The sequence below is a fragment of the Hemiscyllium ocellatum genome, chromosome 16 (assembly GCF_020745735.1).
Source record: "Hemiscyllium ocellatum isolate sHemOce1 chromosome 16, sHemOce1.pat.X.cur, whole genome shotgun sequence".
NCBI classification, from domain to species: domain Eukaryota; kingdom Metazoa; phylum Chordata; class Chondrichthyes; order Orectolobiformes; family Hemiscylliidae; genus Hemiscyllium; species Hemiscyllium ocellatum.
The window spans coordinates 75,949,127-75,966,572 of NC_083416.1; the positions used below are offsets into that span (position 1 = coordinate 75,949,127).

Here is a 17,446-nt window from a genome sequence, read left to right on the forward strand (position 1 = left end):
CAGCAGCTGAATGTTACAATTGAGAATTTACAAAATAAACATGCACGAGTGGCATTCAGCAGTAGCATCAGCATTAAAAGTTATGTTTGATAGTTCAACAGTATCCAAAACAGGAACATCTTATTACCCGTATATATTCCAATACACAATTCCAGTACAAGCCATCAACAATGGAGCATTCCTTTAGCACAAATATTTAATTAAAAAATTCCAAACTAATTGCTACAGTGAAACTTTAGCTCAGATGCAGTTGTTAGGAATAAACAAATGAGAACATGTATTGTGTTCAACTGATGGAAGACATTCAACAGGTTCAGATGGCACAAACTTCAGTTTATTTCCTTCCTTTCAGGATAGGAGTTTCACTCTTGTCTCATTACAGCTACTGCTATCTATGTGATGAGAGCACTAACTCGTCTTAGATGAAGTCCTGTAGTTCTCACAGTACAGTACACCCTCAGGAACCACATAGGAGTACTCTCCTGGAACTCAAGCATCTTATTTTAATGTAAAATGAAGAACTGAGAATGCTGGAGATCTGAAACATAAATTGTTGGAGAAACTCAGCAGGTCTGGCAGCAACTTTGAGAAGAAAGCAGATTTAATGTTTCAAGACCAGTGACTTCATTAGAACAGTTCTGCTGAGTTTCTCTATCTTATTTTAATGTTGTACAAAGTCGAAATAATTATTAATTAGACTTAGGCAATTTGTAAAGTAGACATTTATTAATTAATGATGTAAACAGTGTCATACAGATTGCATCATTGCAGTTCCCAAGGTCATCTCCTGGTGTAGTATGTACCAGGATGTCTTTTGCCTGACAGAGAGATGTTTAATTGAATACTGCACATCAGGTTCAGGATGGAACAAGAAAATGCAGCCCAATGAACTGTTTGAATTGGAGCAAAGAGATCTAAATTGAATGAGGATGACATCTTCCAACATTAATGGAGCAGCCATCAATCAGAAAAGAAGCTGAGCTCATTACTGTAATCACTCATTTGATCAGTATTTTACAGTATGTAAAGATCAAATCAAAATGTACAATACATGAACAGACCATTCGATGGTGTTTTTGCTCCACTAATGCCACCTCTCACTCTAAGATTTGGAGGGGGCACAATTGGGTAGATGCTCTCTCATTGGGGAGTCTGCACCTCAGGTCACCATTTCAAAAAAAAGGGGCCTCCCATTTAAGTAAGAGGTGGAAAGCAATTTCTTCTCCCAGACATTAGTGTTTGGAATTCTTAGCCCTAGATAGCAATGGAGACTGTGTCATTGAATACACATCAAAGATCTGTCCAACTCATTCGATGGACAATCAGCAGTCTCAAAGCAAAGTCACCATGTGAAGAAGTCTGTAAATATTACTAATCCTTGGAGGGGAAAATGATACTGCAGAGCAGTAGGATCAGTTTTCAAATTACATTAATAAAGAGGAGACAATGACAGAGGACTAAACAACATCCTCTTGTGCGTAATTCTCTGTGAAAAAGTCATTTTGCCTCCCCATTAGTCTGCGGTCTGGTATTTTATAGCAACAGCCAGTGGCAATCATGGGAGAATGAGAACATTTGTTGTGGAAATCCCTCCATCATAGCTCACTCTGTTTTTCTTCAGTAGTTGTGCAGTCTTTGGTATTGGGCGAGCTGTATATACAGTTAGAACAAGCAAGCAAGGGACATTATAAACCTTGTGGCATAGGATTTGTCCAGTCACAGAACACAAAGCAGGATGAGGCCACCTCTTTATTCAAATCATCCCACGCCTGCAACACCACCGTGGGATGTGAATTGGTCTGCGAGGGGTTCCAAACGATGGTTCAAGCAGGTAGTGCTCACTGATCTCAGTAGCCCATCCCTGCCAACTAGGCTTTTATTGCTTAGTGGTGAAACATGGAGACCCCCCGTGCTCCATGAATGTGGTAGACCTGAAGCCATGCCAGCCTGCAGTTGGTGATCTCCCCAGTCTTCATTTTGGTGTTCTTGAGGGATTGGCGATCTGGGGCTAGCCAAGGGAGGAAGACAAGGGGAGGACATCACTGACCTTAAGAGGGTATGCTCATTGGCGAAACTGGAACTTCCTGGCAAGGAAAGATGCATTATTTGTAACAGCTAATATAGTCTCTTTATAGCCTTATTTATAGCCTTACTTATTAGCCTTACTTTGTGGGCGGCACGGTGGCACAGTGGTTAGCACTGCTGCCTCACAGCGCCTGTAGACCCGGGTTCAATTCCCGACTCAGGCGACTGACTGTGTGGAGTTTGCACGTTCTCCCCGTGTCTGCGTGGGTTTTCTCCGGGTGCTCCGGTTTCCTCCCACAGTCCAAAGATGTGCAGGTCAGGTGAATTGGCCATGCTAAATTGCCCGTAGTGTTAGGTAAGGGGTAAATGTAGGGGTATGGGTGGGTTTCGCTTCGGCGGGTCGGTGTGGACTTGTTGGGCCGAAGGGCCTGTTTCCACACTGTAAATCTAATCTTATTGGAACTTCTACTTGAAATCCCTTGGGGCTTCCACTTCTTGATTCACCTTCAAAAATGATCCTTTTCTCCTCACTTAGCCTCTGATTTGGTCTGTTCTAACCCCTCACTAACACCAATCCACAAATACACCAACATACCCACAGTTTCTCAGTCCCCATTCCTGTGCCAGACCAGTTAATCAGAAACTAAAACATTAATTCTGTTTCTCTCTCTCCATAGATGCAATCTGATAATTTTCTCTTTATATCACATCATTTCAGCATCGGCATTATTCTACTGACGCGTATTTGTATTATTAAGTTTCATAAAACAGAAATTTATTCTTGAATAGCAATTTAGGAATGCAGCAAAATTAACTAAGGCAATCACAGGAGTGTTACCTAACAATTTGGAGACATGACATACAAAATATTTGGACTATCAATAGAGATTGATGTAATGAATGCCTTAAGTAAAAAAGGAGAATGCCTTAGATAAAGAAAGAGGATAGTAGAGAAAATATCTATGCAGCTGAAAACAATAACTAATATTAAGAAAAGAACTGAAGAAACAGATCTCCTGGAGGTTTCTAGAATGTGGATCAAAGGGGCCAGAAATAAATGGGGGAATTACAGCAGATACTGGAAATCTGCAACAGACAGAATGCTAGAGAGATTCAGCAAGTCTAGCAGCATCTGTGATGGGAGAAACAGACAGAACGTTTCAAGTCTGGAATGACTCTTCAGAACAGTCTTCTTCAGAGTCTCTGAAGAAGAGATATACCAAGCTTAGAATTTTAATTCTGTTATTCTCTCCACAGATGCTGTCGGACCTGCTGAGCAAGAAATGAAAGGGAAACAGTGTTTCAGAAACTGAAACATTAATTCTGTTTCTCTCCCTCCATTGATTCAATCTGACATTTTTCTCTTTATATCACATCATTTCAGCATCGGCATTATTCTACTGACACGTATTTGTACCACTGTTTGGAAAGAGCAACAGTGAAAAGCTGGAAATTTGAACAAAAGACAGAAAAATGTTGGAAATAGCAGCTGGTCAGTCTGCAACCGGAAAGGTAGGAAACAACCTAATAATCCAGATCCTGATTAATGATTGCATCTTTTTCAACATTGTCTGAACCACTGTGCAAGTCTGGTCTATATCCACATGAATCACTTTCTGCAGCTGATAATACTGTATATATTATTCATCACCATAGGGGGCCTACCATAGGGGTCAATTCTGTGTTAAGCGTCACCTGGTGTGGCTCAGGAACCTCATTTAAGCATGAAATTCCCTGCTGCATTTGCTACTGAGAAACATAAATATCCTTGCTAAAATGATCACTCCTTCACTCCCTGATTTACACTGGAACACTTATCTCCCTAAATTCAACTTTCAGAGCACTGAGGGCAAGCTCCCTTACTCTGCTGCACTCTTATTGATACCCATCATGGTTCCAACACATCAAGAAACAATTTCAATACAGTGCTGAAAACCGATTGCCAACTGTTTCAGCAATCCCATCAATGTTACCTCTTCACACACCAGTTCTTCTCCTTTCCATTTAAGTTTGATATTGCATCTTCTCATTCATCCTATCTGCAAAGTATTCTGAAGAGGGGGAAATAAACAGCCAGACGCTATGGTCGTAGAAAGAAAAAGAGGTCCTGCAAACAGCGTTTAGGGAGTTAGGTAGGAAATTGAAAAACAGGACTTCAAAGGTAGCAACCTCTGGATTACTTCTGCTAACATGCAATAGTGAGTAAAAGAATGGATGGACAGAGTGGATGAATGTGTACTTGGAGGGATGGTGTAGGAAGGAGGATTTTAAATTCCTCAGGTAGTGGGGCCATTTCTTGGGGAGGTGGGATCTGTACAAATCAGACAGGTTACATCGGAATAGGAATGGGACTATCAATCTTGTAGGGAGATTTCCTTAATCTGTGGTGGTGGATCTAAACTAGATAGGCAATGGATGAGATCCTGATGAGTAATTCAGACGGGAGGGAAGCTGAGATGGAGTCAGAATATAAAGGTAGGAAAGTCTGGAAGGCAGATGGAACTTTTGGCTAGATAAGAAGGAAGCTTAGCATGGTGAAACAGAAATAATTTAATATCAAGATCCTAAGGAATATGGTAGATAAGCTGAGGGCACAGATAAGCACATGTGAGTGTGATAACATAGCCATGACCAAGACTTGGAAGAACAAATTGGGAGGTCAATGTTCATTCCTGACTATTCAGGTAAAATGGAGAGGAGATAGAAAAGTAATGATGGGGATGCTTCACAATATTGATTGAGAAATCAATTCTAGCAGTGAGGAAGGATGATACTTTAGAAGAATCTTCAAATGAGGTCTTTTGAGTGGAAGTAAAAATCTCTATAGAGACAAACACACTGTTGGGGTTGTTAGGTAGGATAGAGATGTAGTTACTTCTTAGGACATTGGGGGCGCTGTGAACCTATAGTTTAAAATGATGACCAAAGTCATTTTTAATTCTGGGCTTGTTGCCATGACAACTAACAAAGCTGATGTTCAAATGAAAGAACATCAGCAAGGTCAATTTTGCCTGCTAAACTAAGTGATTAGATTAAGGTAAACTATGTGATAAAAAGACTAGGAAAAATGTCTCGATCATAGTAATTCTTTGTGTCCATGATACAGAATGTTCCTAATATATGTAAAGCCTTTGTAAAAATGTTTCCAGAATACATAGAACCTTTGTTTGCAAATTATACCATTTTGAAGAAGGCTTTTGTTTGTGAAAGATCACGTTGCATGAATTGAAATTAGAAAATAGTATAACTAATGGAGCTTATCGATAGATTTTCAGAACTTGTACATTTTCTCCAGCGAACCACTTGATCTTTCGTGCTTCACTTTAACAGCTAAGTTTCTGCTGCTAAATAAACGTACCTGCTTTATATCAAATAATTGGGTAAGTGTGGCCACTCCTTAAAAGAACACGCTTGGACGAATTCCGTCCTAACAGGGTGTAAACTATAGGCCCCCAAAGAGTCAGGGAGAAATAGGTGCGTAATTGAATTCCAGAGAAATGTAAGAATAATACGGCAGTGATTGTTCCAGATTTTAAATAACCAAATATTAACAGGGTTTCAGTGTGCAAGATAGGGAAGGAACAACATTCTTAATTTGCATCTGGGAGAACCCTTTTCAGATATGTAAGTAAGTCAACAAAGTAGGAGGCAGTTCTGGACATAATATTTGGAAATGAGCTCAGGCAGGAAGACATATGTAGAGCCTTGTGTGGATTTAAGGTTGAGATAGATATATTCTTGATCTATAGGGGAAATCAAGAGTTATGCAGAAAGAGCAGAAAAGTGAAAATGAGAAACGTTAGATTAGCCATGGCTCTATTGAATTGCAAAGCATGTCTGAGGGGCCAAAATGGCTACACCTGTTCAATTTTTTCATGGCCTTATGGACATGGACTTTAGCAAGGCTTTTGATAAGGTCACTTGTGGCAGACTGGTTAAGAAAGTTAGACTCCACGGGTTAAGGGAAAGTGACACATTGAATCCAAAACTGGCCGAGAGACTAAACGCACAGTAGTTTGAAGGTCATTTCTGTGACTGGAAGTCAGTTTCTAGTGGGGTTCCACATGGCTTGGTGCTGGGACCCTTGCTGCTGGTGGTGCACAGTAATGATTTAGACTTAAATGCCAGGGGAATGATCAAGAATTTTCCGTATGATATGAGAATTGATGGGGCAGCAATTTTAATAGAATCCCTAGTGTGGAAACAGGCCATTAGGTCCAAAAAATCCACACTGATCATCCGAAGAGTATAACACCCTAACTCATTCCCCTACCCTATTACTTTAGTGAGGAGGACAGCTGTAAATTGCAGGTGGATATTAATGGACTGATCAGCTGGGCATAGCAGTAGTGAATGGAATTCAAAAGTGGAAAAGTGAGAGGTAATCTACTTTGGGAGAGCTAACAACACAAAGGATTACATTATGAATGGTTGGATCCTGAAAAGTACTGAAGACCAAAATAATTTTAATGTGCATATTCCTAAATGTAGTAGGGTAAGTAGATATAAGGTAGTTAAGAAGGCATAAGATAGGCACATGTGAGTGCGATACCATAGCTATGACCAAGACTTGGAAGAATAAACTGGGAGGTTTATTCACTGAGGCATAGAAGAGCAGGGTGGTTATGTTGGAATGACATAAAATGCGGGTTAGGTTACAATTTGAGTGCTATGTGCAGTTCTGGTCATCACATTAAAGAAAGGATATGACTACACATGAGAGGAGATTTACCAGCTTGTTATCTGGGCTGGAGGGTCTGAAATATGTGGAAAGACTGAAGAGACTGGGTTGATTTCTTTGCAGCAGCAAAGAATAAAAAGGGTCCAGATAAATTTGTATGAGATCACGAGGGGCAACAGTAGGGTAAATTGGAAGACATTTTTTCTATTTCTAGAGGGGTCAATAACAAGAGGGCATCGATTCAATTTAAGAGGTGGAATACTAGAAGGGGAGTTGAGGAGAATGTTTTTCTTTCAAAGGATGGTGGGAGTCTGACTGCCTGAAAGTGTGATTCTATCAGAAACTCTCACGACACATTTGTTTTTACATATTCACTTGCATTATCATTGCTTTCAAAGATATGGGTCAGGAGTTGGAAAATGGGACCAGTATAAGCAGATCTTTATTGACGGACATGGACATAATGGGCCAAATTGGACGGGGCTGGGGGAGGGGGAATACAACGTTGCTGGTGGGGGTGGGGGGAATGTTGGAAGGTGGGGGAGCAGGGGGCAGTGTTGGATGGGGTTGGGGGCTGGGGCTCGTGCTCTGTGTGCTGCTGCAGTCTCCTGAACGGAGGGCAAACTTTAAAAGCTCCGGAGCCAGAGAGGAAAGGCACTTAATCGATTAACTGAATAATCGATTATCTGAATGAAATAATGCCCGCCCATCTTGTTCAGATAATCAAGGTTCCCCTGTATAGAAATTGTCTGCCTCAGTAAAAGCCAGAGTATGGCACCTACAACTCTCTTGTCCAAGAGGGGTAAAAGCCATATCTAGATCCTTGGCTGGAACCCGATGGACATCAGTTACCTTTGATTTGGAGATCTTCCATCAGGCACTGCAGGTTATGCACAGCCTCAACACTGCCTGAGCGGGCTGCCCTCCGGTACAACTCAATGGCTTTTGAAAAACTCATGGGGAGGCCTGAGGAGAGGATAAGAAGAATTTCATTAGATTGGTCTGATCAAAAGAGATTGTTTGTTTACTTTCTGATGTGGAAAACCTACACTAAAGCAGGCGAGGAGTCGTTCAGCTAGAGTGCTATCAGCAAGCTACACCTGATCCCATAAGGGAGATGGGAGATGTAAAAGGATGAAAGTAATTTAATCCCAGTTTTGAACCACACAGGAGGCTCTTATCATGTAGGCAAATCCAGCGCTATGCACCTCAAAGCAGATATTGTTAAGGGAAGAATTAATACGGATGTTTTGAATAAGCTGTTCTAACAGGAGATTGATTTAGTGACTCTACTTGTACTATTACAAGATAAATATCAAAAATACCAGAGTGGACAACTTGTGCTAAGTAATGTTAAACCAATGTTAAAAAATCCTGAAGAGCTAGATATCTTCTGTGCTCATTCAAGTGAGATATGATGGAGCTGGAGAATTGGAAACTTGTGGGCTTCGGTCCTGTTTGCTCCTGTGATTTGTGATTTGCTGGGAACCCTGTTTCCCCTCACTACCTTGATGAAGGTTTAATTCTCTCATATAGTACAGTACCTCCCAGTCCTTGCTGGTACAACACTCCCAGAGCACACTGTGCATCAGCGTGTTCAAGGGCTGCAGCCTTTTGATAGAGTTCTGCAGCTCGGCGCAAGTCCGTCATCACGGCCCAGCCTTTCTCGTAACATATACCCAGGTTGTAGTGACTCTCAGGATCCTGCAAAGGACAGAAACCAACTCACGTGCTGCTGAAACTCAGGTGTATTCAATAAAAACAAAACATATCTAGGAGATACATTGATGTGGACACCAACTACAATTGAGAGGTTGGGGTCCCAAAGGCTTCAATGAACAGCAGCGTGCAGTACAGTGCTGGAGATCAAATGCTGTGTTCTACATCCCTCTTGGCTATTTCCTACTCATAGAACATAGAACATAGAAGGATACAGCGCAGTACAGGCCCTTCGGCCCTCGATGTTGCGCCGACCGAATCCTACCTAACCTATACTAGCCCAATAACTTCCAAATGCCTATCCAATGCCCGCTTAAATGACCATAAAGAAGGAGAGTTCACCACTGATACGGGCAGGGCATTCCATGAACTCACAACCCGCTGTGTGAAGAATCTACCTCTAACATCTGTCCTATACCTACCACCCCTTAATTTAAAGCTATGTCCCCTAGTAACACCTGACTCCATTAGCGGTAAAAGGTTCTTAGTATCTACCCTATCTAAACCCCTAATCATCTTATACACTTCTATCAGATCTCCCCTAAACCTTCTCTTCTCCAATGAGAACAGCCCCAAGTGCCTCAGCCTTTCCTCATAAGATTTTCCTACCATTCCAGGCAACATCCTGGTAAACCTCCTCTGCACTCGTTCTAAAGCTTCCACATCCTTCCTATAGTATGGCGACCAAAACTGCACACAATACTCCAGATGAGGCCTCACCAGAGTCTTATACAACTGCAACATGACCTCAGGACTCCGGAACTCAATTCCTCTGCCAATAAAGCCCAGTACACCATATGCCTTCCTCACAGCACTATTTACCTGGGTGGCAACTTTCAGAGATCTGTGTACATGGACACCAAGATCCCTCTGCTCATCCACACTACCAAGTAGCCTACCATTAGCCCAGTAATCCATCATCTTGTTATTCCTACCAAAGTGAACGACTTCGCACTTAGCTACATTGAATTCCATTTGCCACATTTCCGCCCAGCTCTGCAACTTATCTATATCCCGCTGTAACCTACCACTTCCTTCCTCACTATCCACAACTCCACCGACTTTTGTGTCATCCGCAAACTTGCTTACCCAGCTTTCAAGTCCTTCCTCTAGATCATTTATAAAGATAACAAAAAGCAATGGTCCCAAAACAGATCCTTGTGGTACACCGCTAGTAACTGCGCTCCAAGATGAACATAATCCATCAACTACTACCCTCTGTCTCCTTCCAGCCAGCCAATTCCTAATCCAAACCTCTAATGTATCCTCAATGCCATACCTCCGAAGTTTTAGCATTAGCCTACCATGGGGAACCTTATCGAACGCCTTACTAAAATCCATATACACAACATCTACTGCTTTACCCTCATCCACTTCCTTGGTCACCTTCTCAAAGAACTCAATAAGGTTTGTGAGGCACGACCTGCCCTTCACAAAACCATGCTGGCTATCCCTGATCACGTTATTCCTACCCAGATGTTCATAAATCTTATCCCTTACCATTCTCTCTAAGACTTTGCCCACCACTGAAGTCAGACTCACTGGCCTATAGTTACTAGGGCTATCCCTACTCCCTTTCTTGAACAATGGGACCACATTCGCTATCCTCCAGTCCTCTGGTACTATTCCCGTTGACAATGACAACATAAAAATCCAGGCCAATGGCTCTGCTATCTCCTCCCTAGCTTCCCATAGGATCCCTGGGGTAAATGCCATCAGGCCCAGGAGACTTATCTATATTCATCCTTTCCAATATTCCCAAAACCTCTTCCCTGCATATTTCCAGGGCATCTATTCTAATTATTTGTGATTCCATATTCACATCAGCAACAGTGTCCTGTTCCTGAGTGCTGCAAATGTGTTGCTGGTCAAAGCACAGCAGGTTAGGCAGCATCTCAGGAATAGAGAATACTGATGAAAAGTACTGATTTAATGTCTCTCCAATCTCCTCCGCCTCCACACACAACTTCCCACTACTATCCTTGACTGGACCGATACCTACCCTAGTCATCCTTTTATTCTTGACATACCTATAGAAAGCCTTTGGGTTTTCCCTAATCCTACCAGCTAAAGACTTTTCATGTCCCCTTCTCGCTTCTCTTAGCTCCCTCTTTAGCTCCTTCCTGGCTACCTTATAACTCTCAATCGCCCCTACTGAACCTTCACGCCTCATCTTTACATATGCCGCCTTCTTCCCTTTCACAAGGGACTCCAATTCCTTACTAAACCACGGCTGCCTCACAAGGCCCTTTACACCATGCCTGACTGGTACATACCTATCGAGGACACGCAGTAGCTGCTCCTTGAACAATCCCCACATCTCATTAGTGTTCTTCTCTTGAAGCCTGTTTTTCCAATCCACACATCCTAAGTCATGCCTCACTGCATCATAATTTCCCTGCCCCCAGCTATAGCTCTTGCCCTGCGGCGCACGATTATCCCTCTCCATCACTAAAGTAAAAGTCACCGAGTTGTGGTCACTGTCCCCGAAGTGCTCACCTACCTCCAAGTCTAACACCTGGCCTGGTTCATTACCTAGAACCAAATCCAATATAGCCTCCCCTCTTGTTGGCCTGTCGACATATTGTGTCAGGAAACCCTCCTGCACACATTGTACAAACACCGACCCATCTAATGAACTCAAGCTATAGCTCTCCCAGTCAATATCTGGGAAGTTAAAGTCCCCCATAACAACCATCCTGCTACCTTCACTCTTTTCCTGAATCATCCTCGCAATATTATCCTCTACTTCTCTAGGACTATTAGGAGGCCTGTAGAAAACACCTAACAGGGTGACCTCACCTTTCCTATTTCTAACCTCAGCCCAAACTACCTCAGATGGCAAGTCCTCTTCCATCGTCCATTCCACTGCTGTGATACTGTCTTTGACAAGTAATGCCACGCCTCCCCCTTTTTTACCCCCATGTCTGATCCTACTAAAACATTTGAACCCTGGAACGTGCAACAGCCATTCTTGTCCCTGTTCTACCCACGTCTCTGTAATGGCCACAACATCGAAGTCCCAGGTACCAACCCACGCTGCAAGTTCACCTACCTTATTCCTTATACTTCTGGCATTGAAGTATACACACTTCAATCCACCTTTCTGGTTACAGGCACCCTCCTTCATTTTAACCCATTAGCTGTGGCTGTGCCTTTGGTAGTCAAAGCCATAAAACTTTGAGAATTCAATTACCCTGTGAGGATCAGTGTTTCATGACATTACCCCTGAATGGATTACTCCAAATTAGGAAATATAGTAGCTGGAATAAGACGATCAAATCCTTTAACTATCTTAAAGACATCACTCACAGGAAGTTTTCACACTGTGCTGGAAGTTTGGAGTGCAGCGTGGTCACATTACGAGGGAGAAGCTTCCGTTTTTTGAGGGATTAAGAATCTCCAAAATGTGGGCATTTTCTAATTGATGTGAACCTTCAGAAGGAGGCCATTCAGCTCTCAGTTACTCCATAACTCTTTAAATTAAAGGTAAATTTGCCATAGTCTTACCAGACCATCAGGTTGCGCTCTCAGAGAGAGACGACTGGTGGTGGTTTAACCAAAGCTTCACTGCCTCAGGCCATGGGAGAGATTGAGAAGGAGTGTCCTTCATGGTAATCTCAGCTGGTGTGGAAATTGAATTAACCTAGACTGTTTGTGTCACAAACTAGCTGTTCAACCAACTAAGCGAACTGAACTACCAAACACAACATCTTACCCCACTTTCCGATGCCATCGTCAGGTACCTAGCAGCTTGATGCAGATCTTTGTGGGGTTCTTTCGTAAAGAATACACCAAGGTAGGCTTGGGCCTGAAATGACAAGAGGATGTATTGCTTTTTTCCATTTCAGAGCAGGACTTTCACAGACATTATTCCTTCCCCACCTCCCAGCCCTTCCTTCCAGATTCTGTTTTATTTTGACTGGACACGTCAGAGAGAACTTCCATTTCTATAGTGCCTGTCACAACCTCAGGATATCCCAAAGTGCACTAAAGTCAATGAAGTACTTTTGAAATGCAGTTAGTTATAGGAAATATTTATTCAAGGGGAACCTGCAGGTGGTGGTATTTCCATAAATCTGCTGCCCTTGTCCTTCTTGTCGTGGGTTTGGAAGGAAGCCATGTTTGGCAGGCAATTTGTGCACAGTAAAACACACACAAATAATGTCACAACTAGTAAGGACAGGGGGTGGGACCCAGGGAGATAGTGAGGAAAGGGATCACTCTGACACTGGTAGAGTTGCGAAAAGAAACGGGTTGAACAGTCAGGGCAGGCAGAAACAAAGCAGAGATGAAGGTAGGACTGATAAATTAAACTGCATTTATTTCAATGCAAGGGGCCGAACAGGGAAAGATGAACTCAGGGCATGGTTAGGAACATGGGGACTGGGATATCATGGCAATTACAGAAACATGGCTCAGGGATGGGCAGGACTGGCAGCTTAATGTTCCAGGATACAAATGTTAAAGGAGGGATGGAAAGGGAGGCAAGAGAGGAGGGGAGTGGCGTTTTTGATAAGGGATAGCATTATAGCTGTATTTAGGGAGGATATTCGGGGAAATACATCCAGGGAGGTTATTTGAGTGGAACGGAGAAATAACACAAGGATGATCACCTTATTGGGATTGTATTAGACCCCTTAACAGTCAGCCGGAAATTGCAAAACAAATTTGTCAGGAAATCTCAGTTATCTGTAAGAATAATGGGGTGGTTATGGTAGGGGATTTTAACTTTCCAAACATAGACTAGGATTGCCATAGGGTTAAGGGTTTAGATGGAAAGGAATTTGTTAAGAGAATACAAGAAAATCTTCTGAGTCAGTATGTGGATGTACCAACTAGAGAAGGTGCAAAACTTGACCTACTCTTGGGAAATAAGGCAGGGCAGGTGACTGAGGTGGCAGTGGGGGAGCACTTTGGGCCAGCGACCATAATTCTATTAGTTTTAAAATAGTGATGGAAAAGAATAGACTAGATCTAACAGTTGAAGTTGTAAACTGGAAGAAGGCTAATTTTGATGGTATTAGGCAAGAGTTTTCAAAAACTAATTGGGCGCAGATATTCGCAAGTAAAGGGACAGCTGGAAAACGGGAAGCCTACAGAAATGAGATAACGAGAGTCCAGAGACAGTATATTCCTGTTCGAAAGGAAAGGCTGGTAGGTGTAGGGAATGCTGGATGATGAGAGAAATTGAGGACTTGGTTAAGAAAAAGGAGGAAGCATACGTCAGGTATAGACAGAAGAGATCGAGTTAATCCTTCGAAGAGTATAAAGAGGTAGAGTAAACTTAAGAGGTAAATCAGGAGGGCAAAAAGGGGACATGACGTAGCTTTGGCAAATAATGTATATGATAAATACATTAAGGACAAAACAGTGACTAGGAAGTGAATAGGGCCCCTCAAAGATCAGCAAGGCAGCCTTTGTGGGGAACTGCAGGAGATAGGGGAGATACTAAATGAGTATTCTGCATCAGTATTCACTGTGGAGAAGAATATGGAAGTAACTGAACGTGGGGAAATAGATGGTGACATCTTGAAAAATGTCCATATTATAGATGAGGAAGTGCTGGACACCTTGAAATGTATAAAGGTGGATAAATCCCCAGGAACTGATCAGGTGTGCACTTCTGTGGGAAGCTAGGGAAGTGATTGCTGGGCCTGTTGCTGAGATATTTGTATCATCAATAATCACAGGTGAGGTGCTGAAAGACTGGAGGTTGGCCATTATTTAAGAAAGGTAGTAAGGACAAGCCAGGGAACTATAGACCGGTGAGCCTGACATCGGTGGTGGGCAAGTTGTTGGAGGGAATCCTGAGGGACAGGAATTACATAAGTTTGGAAAGGCAAGGACTGATTAAGGATAGTCAACATGGGCTTGTACGTGGGAAATCATGTCTCACGAACTTGACAGAAATTTTTGGAAAAGTAAAAAAGACTGTTGAGGGCAGAGTGATGGACATGATCTATATGGACTTCAGTATGGCGTTCGAAAAGGTTCCCCATGGAAGACTCTTGATTAGAGTGGTGCTGAAAAAGCACAGCAGTTCAGGCAGCATCCAAGGAGCAGGAAAATCGACGTCTCGGACAAAAGCCCTTCATCAGGAATAGAGGCACAGTGCCTGAAGGGTGAGAGGAGGGTTGGGGTGGGGGAGAGTGTAGCATAGAGTACAATAGGTGAATGGAGGTGGAGATGGAGGTGATAGGTCAGAGGGTGGGGGAAGGTAGCAATGAGTACAATGGGTGAATGGGGGTGGGGATGAAGGTGATAGGTCAGAGAGGAGGGTGGAGTGGATAGATGGAAAGGATGATTGGCAGGTAGGACAGTCATGGGGACAGTGGTGAGCTGGAAGTTTGGAACTGGGGTGAGGTGGGGGAAGGGGAAATGAGGAAACTGGTGAAGTCCACATTGATGCCCTGGGGTTGAAGTGTTGGAAGATGAGGCGTTCTTCCTCCAGGTGTCAGATGGTGAGGGAACGGCGGTGAAGGAGGCCCAGGACGTCCATGTCCCCAGCTGAGTGGGAGGGGGAGTTGAAATGTAGGGCCACAGGACAGTGTGGTTGATTGGTGCGAGTGTCCCAGAGATGTTCCCTAAAGTAGAATATGAGCACCAGGGGGGTTGTATCCTTGTTATGGTTGGAGGGGTGGGGTCTGAGGGCGGAGGTGCGGGATGAGTTAGAGGGAATCTTTAACCATGTGGGAAGGGAAATAGCAGTCTCTAAAGAAGGAGGCCATCTGGTGTTCTGTGGTGGAACTGGTCCTCCTGGGAGCAGATATGGCGGAGGTGAAGGAATTGGGAATATGGGATGGCATTTTTGCAGGAGGTAGGGTGGGAAGAGGTGTAATCCAGGTAGCTGTGGGAGTCGGTGGGCTTGTAAAAAATGTTGGTGTCGAGTCGGTTGTCATTAATGGAGATGGAGAGGAAGGTGAGGAAGGTGTCAGAGATGGTCCAGGTAAATTTAAGGTCAGGATGGAAAGTGTTGATGAAGTTGATGAATTGCTCAACCTCCTCGCGGGAGCACGAGGTGGCACCACCCCACCTCTCCAACCGTAACAAGGACAGAACCCCCTTGGTGCTCAACTTCCACCCTACCACCTTCGCATAAACAAAATCATCCAACGACATTTCCGGCACCTCCAAACGGATCCCACCACCAGGGATATATTTCCCTCCCTACCCCTTTCTGCCTTCCGCAAAGATCGTTCTCTCCGTGACTACCTGGTCAGGTCCACGCCCCCCGTACAACCCACCTTCCTGTCCTGGCACCTTCCCCTGCCACCGCAGGAATTACAAAACCTGCGCCCACACCTCCTCCCTCACCTCCATCCAAGGCCCCAAAGTAGCCTTCCACATCCATCAAAGTTTTACCTGCACATCCACAAATATCATTTATTGTATCCGTTGCTCCCGATGCGGTCTCCTCTACATTGGGGAGACTGGACGCCTCCTAGCAGAGCACTTTAGGCGACATCTCTGGGACACCCGCACTAATCAACCACACCGCCCTGTGGCCCAACATTTCAACTCCCCCTCCCATTCAGCCGAGGTCCTGGACTTCCTTCACCACCGCTCCCTCACCACCCGACGCCTGAAGGAAGAACGCCTCAGCTTCCAACTCGGAACACCTCAACCCCAGGACATCAATGTAGAATTCACCAGTTTCCTCATTTCCCCTTCCCCTATCTCACCCCTGTTCCAAACTTCCAGCTCAGCACTGTCCCCATGACTTGTCCTACCTGCCGATCTTCCTTTCCACCTATCCACTCCACCCTCCTCTCTGACGTATCACCTCCATCCCCACCCCCATTCACTTATTGTACTCTATGCTACTTTCTTCCCACCCCCAGCCTCCTCTCATTTATCTCTCCACCCTGCAGGTACTCTGCCTCTATTCCTGATGAAGGGCTTTTGCCCAAAACGTCAATTTCCCTGCTCCTCGGATGCTGCCTGAACTGCTGTACTTTTCCAGCACCATTCTAATCTAGAATCTGGTTTCCAGCGTCTGCAGTCTTGTTTTTACCTAGTTTTTCCCCATGGAAGACTGGCTAGCCAGGTTAGATCTCATGGAATACAGGCAGAACTAGCCATTTGGATACAGTACTGGCTCAAAGGTAGAAAACAGAGGATGACGGTGGAGGGTTGTTTTTCAGACTGGAGGCCTGTGACCAGTGGAGTGCCACAAGGATCGGTGCTGGGTCCACTACTTTTCGTCATTTATATAAATGATGTGGATATAAACATAATTAGTGAGTTTGCTGATGACACCAAAATTGGAGGTGAATGGACAGTGAAGAAGGTTACCTCAGATTACAACGGGATCTTGATCAGATGGGCCAATGGGCTGAGGAGTGGCAGATGGAGATTAATTTAGATAAAGGCGAGATGCTGCATTTTGGGAAAACAAATCTTAGCAGGACTTATACACTTAATGGTAAGATCCTGGGGAGTATTGCTGAACAAAGAGACCTTGGGGTGCAGGTTCACAGCTCCTTGAAAGTAAAGCCACAGGTAAATAGGATAGTGAAGGTGGCATTTGATATGCTTTCCTTGATTGGTCAGAGTATTGAGAACTGGATTTGGGAGGTCTTGTTGTGGCTGTAAAGAATATTGATTAGGCCACTGTTGGAATATTGCGTCAGTTCTGGTCTCCTTCCTATTGGAAGGATGTTGTGAAATTTGAAAGGGTTCAGAAAAGATTTACAAAGATGTTGCCAGGGTTGGAGGATTGAGCTATGGGGAGAGGCTGAACAGGCTGAGGCTGTTTTCCCTGGAGCGTCAAAGGCTGAGAGGTGACCTCATAGAAGTTTATAAAATCATGAGTGCAATGGATAGGATAAATAGACAAAGTCTTTTCCCTGGGGTGGGGGAGTCCAGAACTAGAGGGCATAGGTTTAGGCTGAGAGGGGAAAGAAAGAAAAGGGACCTAAGGGATAATATTTTCACACAGAGAGTGGTGCATGTATGGAATGAGGAAGTGGTAGAGGCTGGTTCAGTTACAACATTTAAAAGGCATCTGGATGGGTC

The 17,446-nt window shown here is 43.8% G+C and overlaps 1 protein-coding gene across 2 annotated transcripts in view; it reads right to left on the reverse strand.

Moving 5' to 3' along the window:
- Positions 1-704: 704 nt before the first annotated feature.
- dele1 (DAP3 binding cell death enhancer 1) overlaps positions 705-17,446 on the reverse strand; it is a 35,322-nt gene continuing 18,580 nt past the window's right edge. For both annotated transcript variants that reach the window (XM_060837406.1, XM_060837404.1), the window contains exons 10-13: positions 12,144-12,236; positions 8,251-8,410; positions 7,559-7,672; positions 705-2,084 (exon numbers count right to left, since the gene is read on the reverse strand). In XM_060837406.1, coding sequence (XP_060693389.1) covers positions 1,759-2,084; positions 7,559-7,672; positions 8,251-8,410; positions 12,144-12,236 — 693 coding nt within the window. In that variant the 3' untranslated portion in view covers positions 705-1,758. The remainder of the gene's footprint in view (positions 2,085-7,558; positions 7,673-8,250; positions 8,411-12,143; positions 12,237-17,446) is intronic.